The sequence below is a fragment of the Polypterus senegalus genome, chromosome 18, assembly GCF_016835505.1.
Source record: "Polypterus senegalus isolate Bchr_013 chromosome 18, ASM1683550v1, whole genome shotgun sequence".
Taxonomy (NCBI): domain Eukaryota; kingdom Metazoa; phylum Chordata; class Cladistia; order Polypteriformes; family Polypteridae; genus Polypterus; species Polypterus senegalus.
The window spans coordinates 56,766,668-56,787,209 of NC_053171.1; the positions used below are offsets into that span (position 1 = coordinate 56,766,668).

Genomic DNA, 20,542 nt, shown 5'->3' on the forward strand with positions numbered 1-20,542 from the left:
TGAGGTGGTATAATCTTAGAAATGCTTGAGTGTCCACATCAATGACAGGTTGGCCTGGTCTTGTAACACAGAGGAACTATATAAGAAAGGGCAGAGGAAGCTCTATTTGCTTAGTTGACTGTGCTCCTTTAATGTGAGTAGTGACATTCATCATTTCTTCTACAACTCTGTGATGGGCAGTGCTATTTTCAGCGCTGTGATGTGCTGGGCTGATAACATCACTTCAAAAGAGTCCCACCAAATCAATAAGTTAATTAAAATGGCAAGCTCAGTTGCTCACTCTGACCCCCAAAGGTAATAGGAGGACGAGAGAATTAAAACAAAGCCGATTATCATTGTGAACAATGCTCTAAATCCTCTCTCTGAAAAAGTAACACCAAGTACTTTCAGCCAACGAATCATTCAGTAGAGGTGTGTCAAGAAACACAACTGGAGCTCCTTTATACCAACAGCAACATATGTGAATTATGTCTCATTTTGACTATTTCTTTTTTAATTTTTCTTTTTGCGGTGGAGTGGTGGCCCTGAGGCTTGGGATCTGGAAGGAAGGTTACCAGTTTGAATTCCGTAAATGCCAGAAGTGAATCCACCCAGTTGTGCGTATGGCAACCTGCATTCAACCCTGCAAGCGTGTCCTCCAACTTTCAGGGAAAACTTGGTGGTTGGTGGCAGGATTAGCACTCCAGTCACTGTATATTTTAAAAACAAAAACAAAAAAAAACCCACTCCATTTGAACTAGCGGTGTGCTGAGGTGTCACCCATCCCATGACTGCACTCAGGTCCTAATTTGGGATCCTGAAATGGTTCGTCGTGTGGTGGGTGCGATAACACGGTTTATCGGTGAGTGCTCCCAACCCCTCTCTTTTTAGTCATTCTGGTGTGTGTTCAGACCATATTGTATATGTGTGTGTATGTGGTTATTTACATATGTAAAAGTAAAATAATTAACACAATAATAATAACTTGCCGTAATGCTAGAAGCATCAAAACTAAAACAAATGATTTGTAGTTGTCTGTAGTGGAGCATAATTATAATATTATAGCAATAACAGAAACCTGGCTAATTAACAAAGATGGGAACACGTATATTTTTAGGAAGGATAGCCAGAACAGAAAATGAGGTGGGGTTGTTCTACTGTATATGTCAAACAGAATTTAAATGCAAGTTCTCTTTAGTTGGACAACGAGCTCCATCTTAGTGAGAATGTGTGACTTTGCCTGGAAAGCATTAGAGAAAGAGGTTTTATTTAAGAAGTGTGTTGTAGACCAGCAATGCCTTTTTAATAATACTAAAAAGATGTGCAAGTTTTCAGGGGGATATTATAGTCATGGGGACTTTAACTACCAGGATATTAACTAAGATAACCTTGCAAATAGCAAAGCCAAGAGCAGGAGTTCAGTGGTAGTTTTTTTAACACAATATGTTAAAACACCAACACAGGGTGAAGCAAGTCCTAATTTAGTATTTTGTAATAATCAGGATAGAACTGACAGTGTAGAGGTGATTTAACCACTCAGTCAGGCAAATTTTGAGCAGATGTAGCAAAGTCTAAGGAGAACAGACTGGGATAAGCTTTTAAATGTGAACACAGTTGAAGAGCAGTGGAGCAGGTTCACAAACATTTTACATATAATGCAGGACAGGTATGAACCTAAATTTGGAATTAGAAAATTTAATAAAAAAATCTCAGCAGTGGGTTAATAAAGAGTTTAAAAAGAAGCTGCAAAGGAATAAAACAGATGGATGAGGCATATAAGATTAATAACTCCAGTGTGAATTGTAGGGTGTATGAGTAAATGAGGTCAACCATTAAGAACGATATTAAGGAGGCTGGAAGGCAGTTAGAGAGAAATATAGCAGACAAGGTTTGACAGGGTGAGTGGCAGTAAGAAAGCCATTCATTGAAGGACAAAATAGGATCTTGAAGTACCGGCTGTGGACTACTGCAGACTGGACAAAGTCTACCCTTCACAATATAAACCAAGACTTGCTTTTTCTGACCACTGTTAAGCTGTGTTTAAAGCTGTAGTGCTGTGAAGTGCCCATCACACAAGCTTCTTCATTAAGAAGAGTGGGATTCTATGTCCTTGTATTGATTACCAAGAATTAAATAAAATTACTGTTAAGTATAGCTATCCTCTACCATTAAATTCAGCATTGCTGAATTAAGTATGTGTCCCAGCAGTTTTCATTAAGCTTGATTTTCTTATTGCATATAAGTTGATAAAAAGGAAGGGAGTCAAAGGAAGATGGTAATTGTACATACACCAGTCAATTACAAATTCAAGACCTGGCAATACGGTTTAACAACTGCACCTACTTTTTTCCAGAACTTTCTAAATTACATTATCTGTGATCTGCTTGGTGTTTTAGTGCTGATGTTTTTTATCTATTTGGACAATCATGTACAATAAGTTTGAGAAGTTCTCACAAATCTTAGACTGGGATTATTATCAGGATACATACTTTCTCATAAAGGTTTAAGTATGGACAAGTCCAAGGTATAAAAGAAATTAAACAAATGAAGACATTTTTTGGTTTTCCTAATGATTGTCATGAATTTAAGAATTATAGTTCTATTAATTTGCCCAACTACCTTTTTACAACTATAAAGAGGCATAAAAAGATTTTTTGTTCTCCTAGATTCTTTGACAAACTGATACAATTATCTACCATAGTATCAATCTTTTGGTACCCAAGTTCAAATAAAAAAAGTTTATTATGAAAGTAGATAACTCCAAATATTGGACCTGGAACAATCCTTTCCCAAAAGTAAGATGAGTTTCACAACCTGTCTCCATGTGGGTTTTACTCCAGGACACACTTTGTTACCCAGAAGAATTATGACATAGGAAATAGAAAATAATTGGTTTTTAAATTGACATTAGAGGAATGGAAACACTGGTTGAAAGGGGCACAATCTCCATTTTTATCTCGTCAGATCAATATTAAAACGCCCAAAAGGCTTGATGGATATAATTCCTTAGCCCATTTAATTTTGTGATTACATATAGGATAGGTAATAAGAATAGTAAAGCTAAGGCATAATCATAAAAAAAAAACTGAAAAAAAATCCCGATTCCCCCAAGTACACATTTTGTTTTTCTCATGGGCACCACCAATTTGAGAAGTCATTGCCAAAAGGCACCCCTCAGTTGCATGGCTCTGATAGTTACCCTGTGAGAAGTCACCAGTTTGATGTTTTAAATAGACAGTGGCTTGTGCCTGATGAATCTGACATTGTGCATAGTAAAATTTAAGTGCATTGGTGTTTGAGTGTTTCATCACCATTGAATTCTTTGTGACCAATTAATGACAAATGATTTGGTTTGCCTTTCGGTTTTTCAGTCTAATTCTCCAATTTTGTGGTATTAACTTCACTATGGTTAAGGCCCATCTCCTGATCTTTGTAATAAATAAATCAGTCTTGTAAACTTTGCCAGGACAATTTTTATGATAAACAGATGCAGGGCTCTGGCTGATAAATAAAGCAAATGCTTATTTCAGGGAACTATTAAAAAAAAAAAGTAGCAAACATACACATTCTGTCTGATCAACAGCAAAAACTTAATAAAAGAATTTTACCTGTAGCTCATCTGCATTTTTTGCCAATCCACTCAAAGTATCCCTTAAACAAGAAGTAAACTCCTGCTGAGATGATGCATCACTTCCTGGGGAAGTGGACATAAAAGAAATAAGGACAGCAAATTAATAAGGATAGTATTGGTTTGCTAGTAGTTATTTAAATAAAAAAAAAAACCCTCCTCAGCTTGACCTTCGCATGCTAGAGAAATTCTGTTTACATTAGTAATCATTAAGCTCATTCTGGCATAGAGTTTTGTTCAACAGTTAAGAATAAACAAAATTGTGTAAGGGATGGTGTCGGACAAAGAATAAAGCAAAATGTAACCCCATGACTGTCCTAATTAAAACAAAGCAAACCATGAACTAAACAGGAGACAGTGAGACTTATACTTGGAGCCAAGGGAGATGTTGTGTTTGACAGTAAGTGTGAAATAATTTGCCATAGGCTCTACCCAAAGAAAACCATTCTGTAGGTTCATCATACTCAAAGCAAAAATATGTAGTTAGGTGCAGTGTCAGATAAGTGACTGCTATTCGGTTTGATCATACCAGGATTGACCAAAGTTACTCCATTTGTAAATACCAAAACAAGATATACTGTTTCAATGTTTTGAAGGACAAAACATATCTCCCTATTAAGATGAAGTGTACTGTATTTAGCAGAGATTCATAATCACTGAAACAATTTCTTAATAGGCCAAGCAAAACAGCATGTTTGATAGTGAAATAAAAATATGGAAAACATAAATTTGTGTCATTCATTTGGCTTTGAAGATTAGTATAACTCATAAGTAAAAGTACACAAGTCGTATATTTATACAGCATGTTGAAGAGTGTATATTGTCTACGTTATAAATTTATTAAATACAAGTAACAACAACCCAGGTAATTTTCAAATTCTAAACTTATACACTGGCATAAGCAACACCAAATTTAGATCAATCAAGCAACAAACCATGAAAACAACCAAACAAAGGCTGTTTTATAGGAGTTACGAAATAAACAGTTAATGCAAAACTGACAAGTTTGATTTCATACAAGAAGCTTTAAAGTTGGAACAAATGTTAAAAAAAGAATTTGAGATTTGAAAACTTAAAGCACTACAAGTTTCTGACATATGAAATTTGAATTAAGTTGATTTTTCCATTAAATATTTTTAACCAGCCAATGATGCAAAAATCTATCTTATAAAAGCAAATGTTACAAACCTAATCAAATGGTTCACTAATAAACCAGACTTTAAAAAGCATGTTGTTACAAAAACAGAGCTTGTTTAAAGGGACATATCTGGAATTATCTTGGAATTCACTAATTCAACAGTATGTATATAATGATGTTTGGATTTTGAAATTTAAATTTGAAAATAAATGTAAAATGTTCATGTGGTAACATAATTCATGAAGTTCATGATATATCATTCTTTATAAACCCTATGCTGAAATTCCCCAAGATTATTAACCCCATTTGTTGTTACACTGCTATCTCTTCCACACATTAGAATTCAAGCCCTGCGTTATTTTTTTATATTAATAAATGACAATACTTATTTACTTAAATGATAGCTGGATAAGTACTTGACGGATATAGCAGTATTTTAAAGTTGTTGTTACTGTTAGTATTTATATATTTTATATTGAATTTCAGAAAAAGGCACAATATTGTTCACTTCAATAATGAAGGAACATTATTTAATAAAAGCTACTGAATGCAAGTTCTTTTTCTTCCATGGTATCGAAAGATACAGAGTATCCTAAAATTTCATTGGTATTGCCAGTGAATACAAAGATTCTGGCATCGTGACTTTAGACAAGTCTTACCTGTTATCCACCATGGAAATACAACCCTCAATACTGATGTCTGCATTAAAAAACAGTCTTATTTGGAATCGCATTGTCAGGTTTAGACTGGAGAGAAAAATGAAAACTGCTCTAGAACGACTACAATTTGACCAACAATTAACTTCAACTAAGAAATGGTACACTCAGCAGTAATACAATTCACAATAATGACAGTGCTGTTCTCATTCCTTACAACTGAATCCTTCACTTTTTGGAAGGAACAGATAAGCTTCTAAGCTTAAACGAAATCACACATTTAGTCCATTTGTGAGCCTTGACTTCACTTATTGCATCAAAAACAATGTAATTCTGTGTCCAAAAATATAACTGTTCTGATATAAACACACACACCATATGCGACCATATGGAAGATTAAAATGTACAGTCAGTATTACTTCTGAAGATGCCAATGAACAACTTAACTTCGTTCACTCATTGATACTGTATGGACTACCACCTCACAAACTAATTCTAAAAAAGGAACTATCATAATGGTTCTCAGAAACTTCAACAGCATTAAAGGAATGGTCAGTGTAACCAGATGTGTGATTACACATCTTCCTCAAAACACGATTGAGGTAGAGATAGAACCTTTTATTGGACAAAATCCTTTTTTTTTCATTTACCTTGCATAGATTTCTGTACTGAAGACCACACAATGCCCTTTTAAATTCAAAGCAGACAATTTCCCATTTGACAAGCCTTTGCAATGACCATCAAAGCCCAAGGACAAACCTTAAACAATGTTGGCCTGTTACTTAGTTTTCTGACATGGAAAACTATACTTTGCTTTTTCACAAATTTCTATAAAACTCAATATTTGACACAATTTTCTTCAAGGCAAAGTGAATGCCTTTTTACAATACTAGTCTTGTGAATCTTTCTATCTGACAATACTCTTTTCCTCTTTTGATTTACTGTGCAATTTTCTTTTCTTTTTTTTTTTAATACATTTCCTTTGCTTTAGAATTTCACACTGCATGCCCTCCAACTTTGTTTTTAAATCCCTTTGATTTGAGAACTAAAGGTCTACGTGTTCCTTTAGTGTCTGGTAAAATCTCTGCCATACCGTGTATAGAAAGTTTTCTAATGTTTCTGACAAATTTACATAAAACTATATTCCATCTATGCTCCTGTGTTCAAGTAATTATATTAAATAACAGAGAGCATCCATCGTATTGATTATCTTTATAATTGTAACGCCTCTCCTCTTAAATTCATTTTGCTTAAGGTAAAAAGATTAAACTCCTCCACTGTACCTCATTACCAGCAGTTCGGAAATAAATGTACATTAAGCGTATTGCAAATCAAAGACCAATGATGACAAGATGAGACCAACATAACATAACTGCTTTAGTACACTGTCTAGATAAGGACAGTGACAAGACCACTATGACTCTTAAATACTTCTCATATTGCATACTTTCAAGTTTCAGACCCTATATCATAGTTTAATTGTATCTAATAATTGTATGTCCTGGGTATAACACTTTATAGCTATTTATGTTAACTTTCATCTTCCACACAACTGCCAAAGTATAAATTCTGCTCCGGTCCGTGTTTCATGATCCACTGATACCACCTTCAAACTTAACCTGCCTCTAGGAACATTATCAACATTTTATTTTTAATTTATATAAATTATAGCAGATGCCCCATTCAAGATCTGTAAGGGGCACCACTTTTAACATTACCCAATCCTGAAAAACTTCACTGCACCATAACCCTTAGTTTTTTTGTATTAGCCAATTCTGCACCTATTTACAGTACACAATACAAAAAGGACTCCTAGTTATTTTAGTTTGATCAACAGCCTCTCATGAGGTACTGTACCAAAAGGCTTCTTAAGATAATGTATGTATACTGATAAAATGTATTTGTTGCCTTCTTCACAGAACTATAGAATATACTAGCAAAAGTCTGCCTACATTATCCTAATAGTAATAACTACGGGGTTCTGCCCTCTGCTTGCTGCGCTTGCCAACCCCCAGGCAGGTGCTATGCGCTAGCCACTTCGTAGCTCTGCCGCTCGTGTGTGGGGAAGTGGATGTACAATTTAAACAGATTGTTATTTTCATGGGAATTGTTACATATGCATAATATTACTATTTTACATTACAGCAAGTAATTAATCATAGTAAAAAATAGTAAAACTTATTTATTGAAAGAAAATTATGTTTCTTGTGTTATACATTTTAATTCTGTTTGGCTTTGAAATTAACAAGCAAATACTTTTTATACTTACACTATTACTGTGAAACGTCAGTAAAAACAATTTTTTGAATTAAATTTTCATCAATATGGCACTGAATTTTGATTCTGTTTGGAATTACATCGTGACAACGCAACGTATAACTGCCCATGAGTGAATATCGTTTTCTTTCTCTCTAATAAATAAACCGGCTTTTTCGAATGTTTGTCCCTGTGATTTGTTATTGTCATTGCAAAAGCTATTCTAACGGGAAACTGTAAACATTTTAATACGAATAGCATATCAAGATTTCCTTTGGTGTCTGTTATCCTTGGAAGATATTACCTTTCTTGTCGCCTGTTAAAATTTTACGTCAGAATTGTTGGACCAATTTTGAATACAACTAATCTTGTCCTATTGCATAGCCCATCACTAAGAAATAAATTACGCAATAACATTATGATACATCCTTCTTTCAACAGTAATTCGGCCGGTGGAAGACTGGATGGTGTTAACAGTTGTAGATATTCTATGGGATATTGTGAGTTGATGTTTTCATCTTCCACACCATCACCACCAACCGTTTCAACATAGTCTATTGATGCGCATTTAACCAATTTGCCGTGTAACCGATCGACAATTTTCATGTTAATTCGTTTGACTTCATCGTTTCTCGGTGCTATGATTGCCCGTGTACTCATTTCTTCTGTTGATAACCCTTCGGGATGAAATTCTTTAATAAGATTTGAACATAGTAAGTCTTCTTTTATTGGGAACTTAAAGTGAGGAAAACGTAAAAATTTATAAGAGCTGAGAGCACAAGAACTTTGTCTAACAACAGCATTCACTCGAATGAGAAATGAGAGGACCATGGGCATGGTTGAAAATGGTTGAGAGGAGGTTGAGACTTGAAAAAATCTCTTTCAATAGTCTCGTCTCGCGGGACTTGAAAAAATCTCTTGGCAATAGTCTCGTCTCAAGATTTTCTTTTACAATACATTTTACTTATATATACATTTTATCTATATATAATTGAAAAATCTTTTTCCAAGTTTCCAGCTTTTAGGAATTGAAAAGTGCGTTAAGAATTTATTAATGTAAACAGTAACTTCCTTAAGCACCCTAGCATAAATGGTTACTTATTATTGATTTATGTGACATTAGCCTTTTTAATGCTAAAAGATTTTCTGTCAGTTCAATTTCCAAATCACAGAGTGCTACCTTAATAGTGCATATGGATACACAGAGCTAATCAACTTATTTACACATCAAACCCTAAGGAAAATACGAAGGGAGATCATTTTCTATTATCCTTTTATATATAATTTATTTTGTCCTTACTCTCCATAGTAATTTCCACCTCCGAAACTGTTCATTTACTTCTAAAAACTGAGGTTCTCTTTGTCTCACGCTGTTTCTTCTACATTATTCCTAACTGCTTTTTAGCTTTTCTGATGTTGACTGTAACCACTGTCCATGAATACTCTTAAAGTTTACAGCAAATGCTGAAAATTACTTCTTGTACACATCATACATTTTCATCTTTTGTAACTTCTTTGCTCCTTGTTTCTTCACGGCAGAGCTTTTTAAAGTTTAACACTTCTAAATGTTGTGATAAAATTGTCCTCTATTGTATATATTTTCCACTGCTCCTCAGTATTAGAAAAATGAAAAATAAAATCATTATCATACAACATACCAACTTTCCCTGCTGCTTCTGAAAGCTTTTTAAACTGTTCCACTAGTTGAGGCTCCTCCTGAGCCAGTTCCTTCATTGCTCTATCAAATTCCTCTCGTGCCTGGTTGGCAAACTCCCCTTCAAACAAAGCTTCAAAAAACTGCTGGTCTTCTAACAGTGTTGGGCACTATAAAGACAGAAGAAAAGATGATCATAACAGGATGAAAAATGTACTTATGTCAAAAGACATTAAAAGACAAGGTAATGACATGGAATTTCACATAAAAATGACAAGTAACAGGATTGAGAAATTATTTGACTGCAATAATTCTTATCTCCGAACCTCCCAACTCTGTCTCTGAATTCCTGTATACAAAATTCTGCCATTCACTTAATCTACAAATTTAATATAACACAATGAAGTACAGCAATTGAAACTCTCACTATAAACTGGCTGTGTAATAAGTTTAAATGTCTTAAGTAGTTAACCTTACACACACCTCTGGGAGACTGACCTAGAGAAAGGGCATGGGCACAATGTCAGCGTAATTTGCCATGTTCTCACTTTTAACGAAAGAAGTTGTGACTCATCAAAATTTTAAATTATGTTTTATTAAGACTTTACAAAAAAATATCACTTTAAATGTTTTGCAAATTACTGTAGTTATATAGCAAACTGTGGCAGCAATTGGGGAAGGGGCAAATACACTACAGTTTAAATATTCTAGAACATCCTCATTGTTTCTGTTTTTAGTGAAATGTAAGATGTTCGATCCATTGAAAAACCCAGAGTAGTATAAAGGTAAGTTGCAAACTGCTAGAGGTTTAAAAAGTTACCAAAAAGTGAAAAATAAGGTAATTTGCACAGTTATACAAAAAAGTATTTTTTAAGGAGCAAATAAGGGTTAACAGCTTACTGCTATTGAACAGCAGTGGAAGTTAATTAAGCCTTGAAAGTTGATGCTAACAATTCATACAGGTGCCCCAAGATTTGTTGGCTTACTTTAAAAACTGCTGTCAGTATAAAAGCAGTGTTTTGGTCAATGACTGAGAGGGGGAAATGGATATTTGATTCTAAAAGTCAATCCTGAGTGGCTTTAGTTTCATGTTTATGATGTGTACTGGTAATACTCTGTTTGGCATTCAAGAAAGCTTTGAAACTTATTTTCTAGTGTGCCCATACTACACCTTCAAGCATTTCAGTCTCAAGGCTTCTCTCTAATTTGTTTGCTGGCTGCCTGACTAAAACCTCACAGATTCTATGCCTGTGTTATAAAAGGAAATGTGTTGGCACAGGAATCTTTACTGTATTAAGAGGTTCTCACTGTGCACATCATCAGTGAGTGAAATGATTAAGCCTGACTTGAAAGAGTTCTGCAGCCCATTCTGTGAGAGGTTATCTCCCATCCATCCATTATCCACCGCTTAACCGAGGTCAGGTCGTGGGGGTAGCAGACTAAGACTCTACTCCGTGTTTCTCCCGGATAACTGAACTCCTTACCCTATCTCTAAGGGAAAGTCTAGCCACCCTGAGGAGAAAACTCACTTTGGTCGCTTGTAACCGCAATCTTGCTCTTTCGGTCACTACCCAAAGCTCGTGGCCATAGGTGAGGGTAGGAACGTAGATTGACTGGTAAATCGACAGCCTCGCCTTTTGGTTCAGCTCCCTCTTCACCACGATGGACTGTTGCAGGGCCTACAGTACTGTTATCTTATTATGCCAAATACCCGATTCTACTGTTCAATTCTGAATTATAGTATTGAAAAACATTGACAAGGAAGATAAAGTGAAATCCTGTTTTCTCTGTAAAGAGCATTGCAGTTGGGGAGAAGGCCTGAGGCTTTGATTTCTAGGTGCATTTGTCTATAATGTGCAAAGCACCTATTGCAATCCCCATTTGGCTCGATGTCTGTCCACATAAAACAACTTTGTCCCAAGTGGACCAATTTTGCTGAAATGAGGCACACATTTTCTAAAAGGAAATTTGTCAAGACAGTTCCAATTTTAATTGAGATTGCCCTGTACAAATGTTTGAAATTTCAGAATCTCCCATTGAAAAGCATTGACCAAGTCGAAGAAAGCCCCAAAGGGGACCCTTACTCTTCAATGGAACATTAATCAATCAAGCCACCCACCCCAAAAGGATTGAGAAACAGATTATATAATTAAAAACAGTCCACTTTTCAAAGAGAATGAAAACCACCGTAATTTAACTGACCTTCCTAACTGTAAAATTATAAAATATTAGCAAGGAAAACAAATGAATGAAGCACTATTTCACTAACACTATAATTTACTTGTATGACACACATCATGGTAACAGAAAAAGTCCTGATTTCAGGATATGTGCCACAATAAATAATTGGAAATTATCAAAATGTTCCGTTTTAACCAGCTGCCAATCTAATAAAATTTTTCATTGCTGCAAATATTGCTTCACTGAAACAAATGTCACCATAATATATTTACAACAGCATGCACAAAACTCCAAGATGGAATGCCACTTGATTAACAGCTTGTATAATACTTAAGCAGCATCACAACAAGAAGCAGAAAAAAACTGAGCACCAGTATTTATTTGTTTATACTTCAAGCATATTGTGCAAACCTATATTTTTTTTCCATGCCCTGATTTGTCTGTGAGGAGGAGTTACAGCAAGCATTAAACAAATGAGGATGGAACTTTATGAATAAGCATACATGCTACACAAGTGTTCCATTCTGGGTCTTTGAAAATCTGGTCACTCTAATTTAACATCAGAGTGCCACATTCACATGATATCCACAGTGTCACTTGCTGTAATAAAGTTGTCCTTTCACTTCTGTTACTCCTTAACATTTATTATAACTAAATAGCTTTGCAGGTTCCAATTCAAGATACATTACAATGGCTAGACTTGCACAAGAGGAATTAATTACAAAGGTTTTATTTATTTATTTAGGTTTTGCTAAATTAACACTTACAAACTGTCACTATACATGAATATGGGTGTTTGTGTGCTTGTGTGAGTAAGAGTGGTCCCTGTGATAGATAAGAGCCCTGCCTAGGCCTGTTGTCAGCCTTTTGCCCAGTCCCATTGGGACAGCCTCTGGTCCACAAAACGCTGAAATGGATTGAGAATGTTCTAGAACCTACCTACTAAACTCAGCCCATTGAGGCTACAGTGCCTCAAACACATATAAATATCATGCTGTATATATGTTACTAGCAATGTATGAAATGCAGGTATTCTATACTGTAGAATGCCAAAAATTGGACATCAAAGTATGAAACGATTAAGATTTCACACATTTCTTAGGTATTCTATGCAATGCCAAATGACAAACCAGCAAAGTATAAAATGCTCCCGTTAATGACGTTTCTAATGTCACGTGACTTTTGACGCTCGCCTCAGACAGGGAATTCCCCATTTGCATTTCAGTGCAATTTAAAATAAAATTTTTTCCTTAGTTTTTGCAACAAGTAGGTTCATATTTTATTTTCTCGTTTTGCTCAATAAGAAAGTCCTTATTTTGTAAATCTTTCTTTTTCATGTACGTCTTTTCAATAAAAGCCTTTTCATGACTCTCTTTTAATACTTTGCCTAAATAGCATTTGTCATCTATACTAATAAAAGGCAAAGCCCTCACTGACTGACTGACTGACTCACTCACTCACTCATCACTAATTCTCCAAGTTCACGTGTAGGTAGAAGGCTGAAATTTGGCAGGCTCATTCCTTACAGCTTCCTTACAAAACTTGGGCAGGTTTCATTTCGAAATTCTACGCGTAATGGTCATAACTGGAAGCTATTTTTCTCCATTTACTGTAATGGAGTTGAGCTCGAAAGCCAGGGGGGGGCGGAGTTTCGTGTGACATCATCACGCTTCCCACGTAATCATGTGAACTGACTGTCAACGCAGTGCATAGAAAACCAGGAAGAGCTCCAAAAAGCGCTGAAGAAAACATGCATTATATAATTGAGAAGGCAGCGAAACAATAAGAAGGCAAGCGAGTGACATATACAACCATATTCATGAGTGCTGCTACTTCAGAAACAAAGCACGGTGTAAACCTTAAGTTTAAACTAAGTTCACAGACAGGCTGCCGCTGGCGTTTGCCATGCCCACAGGTAATGCGGGATACAAGTTTAATGAGAGGACGCAGGATATAAACGAGAGTTTTGTTCACTTTGTAACTAAGTTAAAATTGCAGGTGAAGGGCTGTGCTTATGCAAATTCCGAGAGACTGTGTTTGTGAGGGATTGACAGTTAAAGCGGGTGGGGGAGTCGCATCATCATCTCCCTTCCCATTCACCTCATTTCGCTCTGAGCTGAGCTCCGCAGCTAACGCAGTAGTGATGGGAAGTTCGGATCATTTTACCAACTCGGACCTTTGAGTCTCGGTCAGCAAAATGAACAAATCTTTTTTTCGAGTCAATTCGTTCAATTCTCTTTCCGGCTCAGACTGAGTTGGTTAAGCTAATGGGGCTGTCACGTGATGAACGAACGACTCGAAAAACCCAAAGACAGGTGAATCAATTCCAATACAGAAACTATAGGAAGTTGTGCAAATGTGCATGCGCGACTGAACGAATCACTCCCACGAGACGACTCGTTCTTCCCGAGTCACATTAAAGATTTGTTCAAAATGAACGAATCGTTCAAGAATGACCCATCACTATAATGCAGTGTTACGGAAGTGACTTTGTGACACTGCCACCAAATGCTCATAGAAAAATCCACAAGTTAATACACATGCTGTCTCTACAGTTTCTCCACACTGAATCCTCCAGGTACTACTTACAAAAGTTTACAGTGACAATCGTGTTACGTTATTTTTAAAATGTTTCCTTTTCTTAGCACAAGCACAGCTGAGAAGCTTTGATGCATGTGCTCCATAACGCGTTAATAAAATCATGCATTTAATCACACTTTGCAATACAAGCAAAGGGGAACTTCTGTCAATGCATGATTTCCTGGTACACCGATTACATTGATCAGCGCTTCCCGATTCATTTTACCCTCGCACCCGCTTGGTTTGAGAAGAAGTATGAAAAAATATGAGGTTAACACAGAAAAACAGATCACCAATTGAAGCTTTATGAATAATCGATTCACCATCAATAATTGTTTTGGTAAAGCCATACTCAGTGTAATCCTCCTTCCATTTTATAATTTTTCGCCACTAGCCATGATTAAATGAACGGTAAAAAAGTAAGAGCGAAGCGAGGGTGACTTATTCAGGCAGGCAGGCAACAGCTCAATAGCTCGAATTTGGATATAAGTAAGTTCTATTTAGTCGCCAGAAATATCTTTGTTAGGAATGTAAGTTGAATTTAGTCTTTAAATTTCTATGGTAAAGAAAAAGTTATGCAATGATGTCTAAATTTAACTATATAAAGTCAAAACTATTATATATAAAGTCATTCCCGAATATATAAAGTCAAAACTTGAATATATAAAGTCAGCGCTGGAATATATAAAGTCATTCCCAAATATATAAAGTCAAAACCTGAGTATATAAAGACGGCATTGGAATATTTCTGAATATATAAAGTAAGCGCTGGAATATATAAAGTCAAAACTTCAATATATAAAGTCAGCGTCAGAATACACAAAGTCAGCGCTGGAATATCCATCCATTTCCCAACCCATTGAATCCTACCACAGGGTCACGATCCCAGCCAACACTGGGCGCAAGGCAGGAACCAATCCTGGGCAGGGCACATGCATCATTTTCAAAACATTAACCGAACAGTGTTTTTTTAATTTATTTTTCTGAATACGTTTTTGTTAACTTAGTTCAATTCAGAGTCGTTTCAATCAATAGATTTTGACTTTGACTTTATATATTCAGGAGTGAGTTTATTTACTCCGATGTTAACTTTATATAATCATTCCGACTTTATAAATTCTGACGCTGACTTTATATATTCAGGTTTTGACTTTATATATTCAGAAACAAGTTTGACTTTATATATTCTGACGCTGACTTTATACATTCAAGTTTTGAATTTATATATTCCGACAGTGACTTTATATATTCAAGTTTTGACTTTATATATTCACAAAATCAATGTATTTGCCTGTTTGGCACCCCATAGTATATATGTGTGTGTGTGTGTGTGTATATATAGATATATATATGCCAGCAACACTCATGACAATGACAAAACAATTACATTGTCGATCATGTTACGTTATTATTAAAATTTTTCTTTTTACTTCTCTGCTGCCAAACGCGGGTATTTTGCTATATATATATATATATAATATATATAATATATATATAATATATATATATATATATATATATATATATATATATATATATATATATATATATATATATATATATATATATATATATAATTATATATATTATATATATATATATATATATTATATATATATATATATATATATATTATATATATATATATATATATATATATATATATATATATATATATATATATATATATATATATATATATATTGATAGATATGAGAACAACACTCATATCAATGATAAAACAATTACATTAACAATCATGTTACGCTATTTTTAAAATTTTTCGTTTTCTTTTTCATAACTTCTTTAACACACTACTTCTCCGCTGCGAAGCGCCGGTATTCTGCTAGTTCTATATAATGCCTAGGGAAAGTATATATAATATTAAAATAATTTGGATATTTCATACTTTGCCCAAAAACACCAGGCATTCTATATATTGCAGAGGTATTCTATACAATGCCTGTCTTTCATACATTGCCGGTAACATATACACTTTCAAACATGTTAAGCATTTCAGATCATTTCTACAAATATTAAAAATTGTTTTAAAAAGTCAGACACAGTTGTGATTTATTAAATTTGAAATTCAATTATTATTATTATATGAACATTCACAGTTATAGGCTGGACTGGTCTTATAACATAGATGCACTATATAAGAGGGTATAGCAGACGGTGTTCCTTCAAAGAGAAACATAGAACTTTATTTGTTCCCAGGGAGGGGAAATTTGGTATTTTTACAGAAGTGCTTTAAATAAACAAACAAACACACACACCAGAATGACTATAATGTTAAAGAAAATTAAAAAGAAAAAAAAGTGCAATTTTCTATGCTGTGGTGAGCTGAGCCAGTAATGTTACTCCAAGTCAGGACTACCAATTCAACATGCTGACTAAGAAGGCAGGCTCAGTTATGGGATGCACTCTTAACCTGGTTAAGGTAGCAGCGAAGGAGAGAATGAAGACAAAACTGAGTGTCATAATGAGTAATGCTGCACATCCTCTCTCTGACACACTAGCCATAGATGTATTCAGTAGAAGTGTATCAAGAAATGCAACTGGAGCTCTTTTATACTAACAGCAATTTTCCTGCAAAATGCCTTATTGTGACTGTAACTGCCAAGTCACAGAAAGCAGAATTCCTAGGAGGGGGCTGGGCGGTCACATGGCATGGAACCCCTGCAGGTTTTTTTTTGTTTTGTTTTTTTCTGTCCTCCCTGGCCACTGGACCTTATTTTTATTCTATGTTAGGTATTGCCTAATTTTATTTTTTATATTTTGTATGTTTCCTCTTTCTTCATCTTGTAAAGCACTTTGAGCTACATCATTTGTATGAAAATATGCTATATAAATAAATATTGTTGTTGTTTCTCTCGTGGTTCAAAAGCAAATTAAGACTCAGTACCACTACAGGAAATATTTCCAAGCAGGGAATTTTTTGCTGGCTGCATGCAGTATATATAATAATCACACATTCTAACCTTATTTAATTTATGTAGTACTGGGGGCTTTACCCCTTCCATGCTTTTTTTTTTAAACAGAGAGACATAAAAAACTTTGGGTATGCACTCTTTCACAGATCTTTATATAGGTAATATTTATGTTTATATTTTACTGCTGTACTGCTCTTATGTATGCATGTGTTGTGTCAATGTATGTGTTTATTCTCTTAAATAAAATAAAAGGACATACAACCAAGCAATAATAATTGATAAGTATTCAGCCTCATTTATTTTAACAAGCTAAACTGAGTAGGGAATTCAATTTTCTTGAGAGATCACAATAAACTTGTGAAAGGAAAAAACTCCTGCATATACATGTATAGGAAGTACATTCACGGAAGGGGTTTGAACTCAGGAAGATTATTCAATGCGCAGGCAGAATTATCCGTTTTGTACAATTATATAAAGTGCCTTTGTGCACATTTGTCCCATTTTTCATGAGACAATGTACATAAACACTGTATTACTTTTTTTTTGTCCAGTACCTCCATTCTCACCAGTCTTTCTCACAATATTTTATACAATCAGATTTTTTGATCTCCAACACACCACATCCAACCCCTAATTTTTGACTCTCTAGACCACAAAAACAATCATTTTAGGCAATTTAGCACCAAATTTTGTGCAAGAAATTACACCCTTATGATAAAGAGTAAACCAGTAGGTGTTATCAGTAAAAATGATCACCAGGATGTGCATGCCACATCACCTGACCAAAAAAGGGATTTATCCAATAATGGGATATTAAGGGTCAATAACTCCTTTCCAAAAAATCATTTTTCATTTGAAGACAATTTTGTCTGGTTAATTTCTCTCTTACTGATATGAGCTGTTAAGACTTTGTAACTTAGGAATTGTTACATGCTTGCATTTTATTTTAAGCTCTTCACTTGTGGTGGTCAATTTTGTACCCTTGTCGTATAACACTTGATTTCCAAACAACCCGCCAGACTGATGTTTACTCAAGTATGCTGACATCTTTTGTAGGGCTCTTTGGATAAAAGCGTCTTCTAAGGATATAAAGGTAAATTTAGATGTAAAAGTTCAGAAATATGAGAACTGGTAATGTTGGTACACGGAGCATTGTTTTATGTTATTTTAAGGTTGCTGATCACAGATATGACAATATTGTTCATATTTGACTCTGTACAGGCGGTCCTAGCCCTCTATCAGCCTCTCCCTGAATGTTAAAAGTGAGAACTTTCACAAATAATCATGTAGGTATCATTTCAAGGTATGTGATTACAAATATGGATAGAGATAGATAGATAGATACTTTATTAATCCCAAGGGGAAATTCACATAATAATCCCAATATGATGTTATATTTGATTATTTACTCGGGATTAAGCCCATTAGACATCTAACAGAGGGTGAAAAATGACACATTTATAAAACAATTGAAGCACACATTGTAACATTTTAAATATTTGACGCAACTATTCTTGTTTATTATTTACTTCTACCCAGTGTAGTGGAGTTGTTACACAAAACTTTTGAATCTGACTCTTCAATTTCAAAGTACCACTAACTCTCACTCTACTGTTTGTAATTAGACCTAAAAATTCATCACTGCCAAGAACAGCTTCTAACACTGATTGGATGAAAACGCTTAAAGTGTCATATTAAATTTCATGCTCTTGTGGATGCACTCTTTTTGGAAACAGTAAAATTGCCGATTTTTGCATCATATATTTTTTTCCACAATCATCTTCTACGATGCACTGACACAGATCGTATTTTTCATTTGTTGTGAATGTAAAGTGTTCAAAACCTGACGATTTTGTTAAAACTCTTTTTGCTGCTTTGCATTTGTGCATGGGGTTTAAATTAAAAAATATCTTAAATTCTGAAATTTGCAAAAAAAATTGAAATTTGTCTTCAAAGCAAATTAAAATTTATCCTGAAAAGAATACTTTAATTGAATTGGTATATGTGAGGCTGGAAATTTTAACATATTATAATACAACTTACATTTTGTTGGAGTTTGTACATTTTTTACCATATCACATTCCAGTGACCTAATAATTTTGTCTACCTCAGGAAGTAAATCATCACATTTCTTAAGAACACATCAAATTAGGAGGGACTTGTGCTAATTTAGATTTTTTTTAATTTCAAATTCTAATTGCTAGAATAGCCAGTAAAATAATAGTTTTATTTTATTAATGCATATTATGGGTTCTATACCTCTTGTCGATGGTGAAATTGTTGAACTTAAGGGCAAGCTTTCAACTTAAACCATAAGAAATGCACAATAATTATCACATATTTTACAAATGGCATATGCCTTTGTGAAATTTAGGATACTGCTGTCAGAGTAAATGGAATCATATAACAAAACTCACTTTTTCACTACTGCCAGATGCTCCTGTGGACACGTCTGAGGTCCCAGCAGGACTGGGCATATTTGAAGAGGGTTTTGCTTTTTCAAAATCATCCAGAGCACCTGATTATGAAAAATGAAACACAAATAATTGAGCTTTCCCTCAAACATTAAGTTTCGTCATTGGAATGTAAAAAGTCTGGAAGAACAATCACTGTATTGGGAGCTAAAACATATTTAACTGCCACATAACGATGACGTCGCGAAGAATGAGTTTCATTTGATAGTTTACAAAATAATTAAATTATCTTTCACACTTAACAACCTGCCATTGCGGTTACACTACATGATTCACACGGTGATGGGCTCGGCTGAATTTAAACTACTTAAGTGTTAGTAATGACAGCGGGAATGTAAATTAAAGGAGCGTGCCGAGGGGATGCTGCCTTACTGTTTTAGGCAACAGTTCGATTTACAGGCCGACTGCATTCAATTATTTTCTTACACGTCTCATAAACAAATACGTGGAGTTAAACGGCGACTCCAAATTGCCCCGATGTTAAAGTGTGCATATACTTATGTGTAGGATAAAGATACACAGTATCTGAAACATTTACGACTGCTAATATTGTAAATGTAATATTGTAAAATTATTACTGGCTTTTAACATTTTTAAACTTTAACCTAGCCTCACAATACGTCAAACGCAATATTTTACAATATTGCTCTTACTATCTAATAATTCTTCCAACTCATTATCTTGGTCTTGTGTATTCGCCGCCATCTTTCACTGCCAATACGCACGTAGTCTGACGTAATCACGCACGTTCCTAGTGAGCCGCCCTATAGGTGATGGTATTTGTAGTTTTAAATACCCGGCGTCGCAAAATTCTTAAGGGACGTATTGACAAGCGGCTCTCGTTCCTGGTCGTTGGCCATCAGTGGACCGGAACGCGTTAATTTCACCACTCTACATTCACTTATAGTAATCGATTTTCACGATGAAAAAAAGTACTACTGAAAAGAACTATCAAACGAAACCACCAAAATGGACAAAGGCTATATTTTTTTCGTGGTGGAATTCCTTTTTAATTAATAATGGAAGATGGTTAACTTTCTTATGTCAGTATGGAAACAGT

General features: G+C 34.7%; 1 protein-coding gene across 1 annotated transcript in view; it reads right to left on the minus strand.

The window, feature by feature from the left end:
- Positions 1–20,223, minus strand: part of pex19 (peroxisomal biogenesis factor 19) — a 55,612-nt gene extending 35,389 nt beyond the window's left edge. Inside the window, exons 1-4 of the mRNA XM_039741482.1 lie at positions 20,136–20,223; positions 19,426–19,526; positions 9,316–9,481; positions 3,588–3,673 (exon numbers count right to left, since the gene is read on the minus strand). Coding sequence (XP_039597416.1) covers positions 3,588–3,673; positions 9,316–9,481; positions 19,426–19,526; positions 20,136–20,187 — 405 coding nt within the window. The 5' untranslated portion in view covers positions 20,188–20,223. The remainder of the gene's footprint in view (positions 1–3,587; positions 3,674–9,315; positions 9,482–19,425; positions 19,527–20,135) is intronic.
- Between the last annotated feature and the right edge of the window lie 319 nt (positions 20,224–20,542).